Below are 7587 nucleotides of genomic sequence, written 5' to 3'. Positions count from 1 at the left end.
ATTATAGGAAAAGAAGAGAGAGAGAGAGAGAGAGAGAGAGAGAGAGAGAGAGAGAGAGAATGCGAGCCTAGAGTTTCTTTTTTTGGACGCAGAAAGCTGTCTGTTATCCACACACACACACACACACACACACACACACACACACACACACACACACACACACACGCACACACACACACCCCTCCCCCCTCTCCCACTAAACCTCCCTGTCATGGCTCCACAGCAGCCCGGGCCCGCAGAGAGAGACGCACCGCAGCGGCGAGCAGGAGCCCAGCCCGGCGGAGGGTCCCGGGACAGCCCGGCGGGAGGGGCGGGGCTGGGCTGGGCGGGGGGATGGAGGGGGTTAAGGTTTAACTGCACCGGTACCAGGATGACTGACAGGACAGGCGAGAACACAGCCACACCCTGAGAGAGAAACTCACCCGCCGGCCCGCTGCTCCTCCGCAGCCGGTAAGTTTCTGCTCACGTTGCCTTCGACCGCAACTCTGTGTGCGTGCGTGTGTGCGTGCGTGCGTGTGATCACTGACAGTAGGTCCGTCTGCATCTTCTCTCTGAATCTGAAATGAAATTAGTCTAATCTGGAGGCCACGTGTGCGCGTGCACGAAGCAGATCTACTGTCTATTTTTACCCTAAAAAAAAAAACTTGCCAAACATCCCATCAGCCAGCTGCGCCTCATGTGTGATGAGGCTCTTGGCTCTGCGTCATCACGCAACATGTGGGAATTTAGGACACTTCTATTTTTCATTGTCCTCCTGGAACAGCAGATCTGAAGTTTATTTATCGATTATCGATGACGAACAAGTTAGAGAATCAGCGATGTGATTTCACGTCGGATCTGATAGGAAACTGGAACAAGTTTGATTGAGCAGTTGTGACAAATAGTTGATTTAATTATTTGCTGAGTCTGTGCATATTCTCATTCAGGTCATAGGCATCTCAAGGAAATTGAATCAGGTCAACTGGCCTTAGTTATATGTCTAGAAGAGGTTTGGCCCCTTCGCTGGCGAAACGAATGATCTGCAAACTGCTTTAACTAAAAAAAAAAAAAAAAGTCTTATATGTAGAGGTGGTAAGTATGAGGCGGCATGCTGAGTGGGATTTAAACCAAATTAGGGGTTGGGGTTATATTATCTCACTGATAAACACCCAAGGGAATAAAAAGAAGTAGCTGTGAAGTTTCCACTTGTTGCCTTTTGCATCAAACTGATTGTTTGAGTCTTGGAAACTTTTTGTGTGTGTGTGTGTGTTTGTGTGTGTGTGTTTGTGTGTTTTGTATTTTCAACTAGGTCGATATTTAGATATTATCTCTAACTATGAATGTGCTCTTTGGATAATCAGACAACAAAATTTCACCTCAGCCGCCTTCCACCAAAAACACTCCATATACCATCAGACACTTTGTTCCGTCCAGACTTGTGACTCTCAGCTGATTTTACTGCCTCAGTGCAGAATCTCTACAGATATTCAGAACGCATCAGGCCACGATCCTGCATCTGCTCTGCATTAGTCCTGCATTATTCTCAAAATAATTCGCCTTGATTTTATTTATTTTTTTTTATTATTACTTTTGATTGATTCAGGCAGCTGAATTAGAATAAATTCCTCTGTGCAGCAGCAGCTGTTTGCATGTCTTGTATGTCGCTGACGCTTCTTGTTTACAGCCGCTAACAAAGAGCAGCCCTGCGACGGCGGCAGCGCCATCTGGAGGCAGCAGCGGCGCACTGCACTTGACCATGACGAGTCCTGCCCACAATGTGCAGAGCAGCAGAGATGTTTGGTTTCAACCGAAACTACATCTACTTCCGGTCTGAGAGGCTGTCAGCGACCAGTTCACGCGCTTATGATCCGTTTTATTTAACGCAGGTAACCATTTTTTTTTTTTTTTTTTTAATTATTTTTATTTTTTAATACCAGTCCCTTCTCCACCATTCAGCCACAGCAGATGAAGCGGCTCATTCCACATGCAGGCCCGTGCAGCACCACTTTTTAAAAATTCTTTCTTTTTTATTTCTTAATATCTTTCATCTTTTTCAACTTTTTTTGGCTCTCATTGGCAGTTTAGACGAGAAAATTTTCACATTTCCAGGCAGATTCTCCATGTTGGGATAAACAGTCTTTCCCAGCTCCCGGTTTTACCCAGCAGAGTGGAGCTTGTGCATTTAATTTGTATAATGTTGAGCTGTTTCAGTGAAACAGAGTGTGTGCAGAGGCAGCGCTGACACACATGGAAGTGACAACAAGGAAAAGCTCCTTTTGTTCATGGAAAGCCGCAGGTTGTTAGCAGACCGGAGGACCGAGAGAGGATTATGAGTTTACTTGAAAACAGTGAAGGCGCAGCATGTTTTCGTTTGAATTCCCTCCCAGCTCAAAACTGCACCATAAAAAAACAGCTGTAGGCTATGCATTTTTTTTTTGTAATTTTTTTTTTGTAATTTTTTTTTTTTTAGAAACAGGACAAAATATTTACTTTCCGTAAACTCTCTGTTTATATCAACGGAATAATATTAATAATTAACAATGTAATTTCTTCCAGCTGTATATTCAGCTTTAATTGTAGCTAATTTTAGTGATTTAGAGACCTGGTAGCTGTTTCCTGATAAAAGAAACGAAATACACACGAAGGGTTTTTTCTCGTCTAAAACCAAGGGATTAATTGTGCATGAATTCTAGAGAGTGCGTCATCTGATGGAAAACCAGCGTCGCTAACGTGTTTTTGTACAACTAAGACGAACCATTTTCCAAAAAAAAAAAAAAAAAAAAAAAAAAAAAAAAAAAAGAGAGAGAGAGAGAGAGAGAGAGAGAGAAAGTGAGGGATCCTGTTGTTCTCCTGTCATGCGCTTCTTTGAGTTTTAAGGACACAAACTGAAAAAAGCGGATTTTTGCTGCTGTTGCCCTGCGCTTAGACCTTTTGTTAATATCACTTTTAATTGAGGTCCAGATTTTTTTTCTTTTTTTTTTTTTTTTATTATATAGCCTATATTAATTTGTAGAGCTGAGAAGTGTGATTAGTGCGCACAGGATTCCAGAAGCTTAATGCTGATTTTACTTTCAACGAGGACAATTATTGACAGCAGGAGTATGGCTTTTGTTCTACAGATGTAAAAATAAATAAATAGCCTAAACAAATAAAATAAATAAATATAGATTTATGTTATACATAGCGAATAGCTCTAACAAAAAACGCCAACATACACTCAAACAACCTTTAAATGTGTGCGTAATATTCGTGCGTAAAGTAGAGCTGTGTGTGTATGTGTAATTCTGCTGTGTGTGTCCTTCCATCTCTGATCAGGACGAATGTGAACTGACAACATGCACTCAATTCCCATCACTCCGGTGCGCGTGCGTGTGCATGTTTTCAAGTAAATAAAGTATAATGCACAGCCTTGTGATTGTGGAGTAATCGGTTCTGACGGGGCGCGTAAACGCACCGAACGGTCCCAGGCCTTGATGAGAAAAAGACTGACGCGTAAAAGTCACAAACTGAGGGGCAATTTTTTTTCTTTGTGAAATTAAAATGCGTCAGTGGTCCAACGAGCAGCGTGTACACGCACGGTTGCTCTTGAGATTATGTTCTCCAAATATTCAGCATCAGCGGGAGGAGCTGATATGGGCCGAAGTGTCTCCTGCTCAGCGCGGTCAGGGGACTCAAAAATAATTCATACTGCATGTAGAGCATCACACAAAGCTTTACACAGGCCCGAATCTGAGGGGAAATTCCACACTGAGCTGCCCTGTAATTGGACGCAGCTTGAGAGAGAGAGAGAGAGAGAGAGAGAGAGAGAGAGAGAGAGAGAGAGAGAGAGAGAGAGACATGAGGGAAGCTCCTCTCTCCTTCATCCTGCTGTTGCTGCTTTCAGGGATTTAAACTCGGCGTGGTTTTCATTTGAAGCGGCGGTGAAATATGGACAGAGAGCATTTTAATGGACGGCCCGGACCTGCGGCTTATTTCTGCGACATAAATTAAAAATTAAATTGTTAGAGAAGAGAGGTGAGGGAGGTGAAAGGCAGAGATAATAGAAAAGAAAGAGAGAAAGAAAGAAAGAAAGAAAGAAAGAAGAACTGTTGGAGCCGCAGCCGAGGGGCGGGGCCTGCCCGTGAACCCCAGACTGCCATTGGCCGATGAGCAGGAAGCGTTTCCAGCCAAACTCTCCAAAACACAACCCCCCACCCCCTCCGTCCCGGGAAGCATGCTTTCAGGAGGCGCGCACACACAGACAGACAGACAGACACACACACACACACACACACACACACAGACATACGCACGCACGCAAATGTACACACACATAACCACACACAGTGAACACGCACCAGAGATCACTTCCCCAAGAACCGTTAAGTCTTTCATCTTAGGTTACTGCCGCCCCCCCCCCCCCCCCCCCCCCCCCCCCCACCCGCCTCCCCAAACGCGCTCGCGCACACACACGCACGCACATCCCATCTTTCCTCCTCCTGCCTCGCGACGCACCGGCACCTCCGTAGTCAACACGCTGGCTGGCGCGCGCTCTGGCCCCCCGCCGCGGCACCAACTAACAAAGTGGGCTCGCGCGTCAGACTGTGTGTTGGGAGTGGAGGTGCAGGATGATGATGATGACGATGATGATGATGATGCTGCTGCGCCAGCAGCTGCACGAGCTTCTCCCCCTGGTGTCGCCTCATCCTCCTGTTCCGCCGGGGCGTCACGCGGCTCCACCGGAGAGGAGGCAGTAACAGCACGAGCGCAGCCTCCCGCGGTGCAGCGACACGCGCTTCAGCCCCTTCCCGGTGGCGGGAGAGCCTGACACGCGTGTTCACGGTTCACAGCAGGCAACCGGCAGCAGCCACCCCTGTTGCCCTTCTTCCTACGTGACCCGGGGCCGAACCGGCCCGACCCGCCTCCAACCGGAGCCCTGTCCGGTCTCAGCAGCCTAACCATGGCAACCGACACGCCGCGTCATCACAAATCTTTGGCCTACTGTGCTTCCGGTGGGAATTCGGTTCCGGGTTTGGAGTCCCTTCACGTTCAGGGCGGCACCGGCTCTCCGGAGGTTTACACAGACAGGGACGCACCGGGCGAGTCTGAAGTCCATCACGACAGCCGGAACGGTACCAACGCGCCCTCAGACGGCCGGCAAGGTGTTTTATCGACGGGCGGTCGCGCGCCTGTGCAGTCGCAGCCCGTGTTCACCTCCTGCCCGACCGCCTCGCTCCATCACCGGGCTCCGTTCAGCATGAGCCTCCCCGTGCCGGAGCAGCAGCGTGAGAGCGGTCCGGTAACGTTACACTCAGAGGATGACGGGCGGTTTGTCACCACCGAGGAAGAGGAGGGAAGAGGAGGAAGACTATCGGTGCTCAGTGAAAGAAGATACCATGGATTAATCGGCGGAAGTAACGGGGAACGTCAGACGGTTCCGGTCCAAACCAGCCGGAGCGACAGCTGCAGCAGCGGCAGCTCGGCACCGGGACTCGGGGTGGAGGAGGACGGTCTGACCGGAGGAGAGGAGACGGTACCAGGACCGGAAATACAAGGTGGGTAGAGAGGACGAGAAGAAGAAAGCAAAGATGGAAGGGTGCACAGAAGACGAAGAAGAGAGGGAGAGAAATAAAAGAAATGATAGCAGAAGAAAGAAAAGAAACTGAAGGAAGAGGAAAAAAGAGCGAAAATGCTTGGAAGGGCAGGAGAAAAAAAGAAAAACGAGAGAAATCGGGAAGGGAGGAGACAGAAGTTGAAGGAGAAGAGACTAAAAGAGGCGGAGGAGAGAATGAAGGAATGTAAACAAACTGAAAAACAGGGAGGAGAGAGAGAGATGGGTAGAGGAGGAGAGAGGAAGAATAGAAAAGAGTGGAGGAGGAAGGAGGATTGTGTTTGGAGACAGGGGGGGAGGCAGAGAGAGAGAGGGAGAGAGAGAGAGAGAGAGAGAGAGGGGGAGAGAGAGAGAGAGAGAGAGAGAGAGAGAGAGAGAGAGAGAGAGAGAGAGAGAGAAGTCGACCATGGCAGTAGCCGGAGGGGGAAGCTGGTCCGTCTGGAGGCGAGACAAGGTGACTCCTCTCTCTCTCTCTCTCCCTCCCTTCTTCTCTCTCTCTCTTTTTACGGCGGGCTGTTAAAAGTGGAAGCGCCTCGCAGAAAGAAGACAAAAGGAGTCATTTTGCCCCCATACATCCCTTCTATCCCGAAATTAATTTATTGCCCCAGAGGAGCTGAATTGCCCCTCTTCCGCTTCTCAGCAGCCGGGCCGGGCCGTGCCGGGTCGGCTCGGTCTGCCAGGCCTTTGACGGTGGACTGGGGCTTTTTACAACCCCCTTACCCCCACCCCCACTTCAATTACAGCCCGTCTGGCTCTCACAGCAATCCACCATAAAACACCAAGTCTGCTGTTATCTGGTCCAGCAGAGCCGCAGAATGTGGCTTTTCTCACTCACTGCACTTCCCAAAGTGTGAAGTCCACAGACTTTACACTTTAATGGCACAGAAAGAAAGACAGACTTAGATTAGAACCTGAGAAACTTTTTTTTTTTTAATCAATACTGAATTACTTCAGTATTGAAGTATTGGGCATTTAATATGTCAGACAGACACTTTTAATTCCATTGTCAATATTTTACAAAGTTGTAAGGCTGTTTTTTCAGCATGATGTTGATAATTGCTATTTTTGAGTGCAAAAACAGCCTGCAAGTGCAGGCTCCTGTCCAGCAGAATGTCCTGTGTGTTTGTAACTCCAACATCAGGGCTTTGTTTTATTCAAGTCCCTTTTCCACCGAGGGAGGAAGAAATAACAACTATGAGTGGTACAGAGGACAACCAAAGGAAAGACAGACAGTGGTGCTGTACAAACTGAAGCTGGACTTGGCAGCTGCAGCCTAAACTATTTATGTTAAATATTTGTCATGTTTTCCCCAAGAGAAGCTGTCTTCTTCTTCTTCTTCTTCTTCTTGCTCCTGAGGGAAGTATAACTGTAAATATGTGCGGTGGGTGTCCTTGTGTTAGTTTGTGTTAAACGGGTCTTTTGGACGCAGAGCTGCTGCTGAAACGTGAAACCGAGCGGAGGAGCGAGGAGATCTGCTGCAGTAAAAATAAAAAAGCTGCACGGTGCTGCATGGAAGTTTCCATCTGCCTCACAGGATCGTGTTATTGTAAATTATAATGATGGCAGTAGATTTAAAACGGGCTAACTCCATCAAATATGCAATAAAATCTAAATTCATGTATTAAAAATTTGGCGGCTCTGCTCTGAGGCTGGAGGATCATTTCTGTAGGCTGACGACTGATGTGCGTTTTGAAAGAAATGATCATGTTGGAGCACAAAGCAGCTCACTGTCCCACCGGGTGGAAATCACGGGCAAATCAAACATTCACCTTCTATTGTGTAGGAAAATATCTTCAGTGACGTCATCCTCCTGTGGTGGTAATAAGCCGCCGCCTCGCGCTTGATGCCCAACAACCAATTATGACCCAATTTTACGCAAACACTTTTATTCCACTGATTTCAGGCTTCAGCGCTCTCTCTCTCTCTCTCTCTCTCTCTCTCTCTCTCTCTCTCTCTCTCTCTCTCTAGAAACACACACACACACACACACACACACACACAACCACAAAAACATTTAT

The 7587-nt window shown here is 47.7% G+C and overlaps 1 protein-coding gene across 1 annotated transcript in view; it reads left to right on the top strand.

Annotated features, from left to right (window-relative positions):
• Positions 1-211: 211 nt before the first annotated feature.
• Positions 212-7587, top strand: part of LOC115363721 (homeobox protein Hox-C9-like) — a 9275-nt gene continuing 1899 nt past the window's right edge. Inside the window, exons 1-3 of the mRNA XM_030057990.1 lie at positions 212-362; positions 1664-1774; positions 4809-5513. Of these exons, the coding sequence (XP_029913850.1) occupies positions 212-362; positions 1664-1774; positions 4809-5513 (967 nt within the window). The remainder of the gene's footprint in view (positions 363-1663; positions 1775-4808; positions 5514-7587) is intronic.

The sequence above is a fragment of the Myripristis murdjan genome, chromosome 8, assembly GCF_902150065.1.
Source record: "Myripristis murdjan chromosome 8, fMyrMur1.1, whole genome shotgun sequence".
Classification (NCBI taxonomy): Eukaryota; Metazoa; Chordata; class Actinopteri; order Holocentriformes; family Holocentridae; genus Myripristis; species Myripristis murdjan.
Note: the sequence above shows the minus strand (reverse complement) of the source record. Positions and strands in the feature narration are given on the sequence as shown.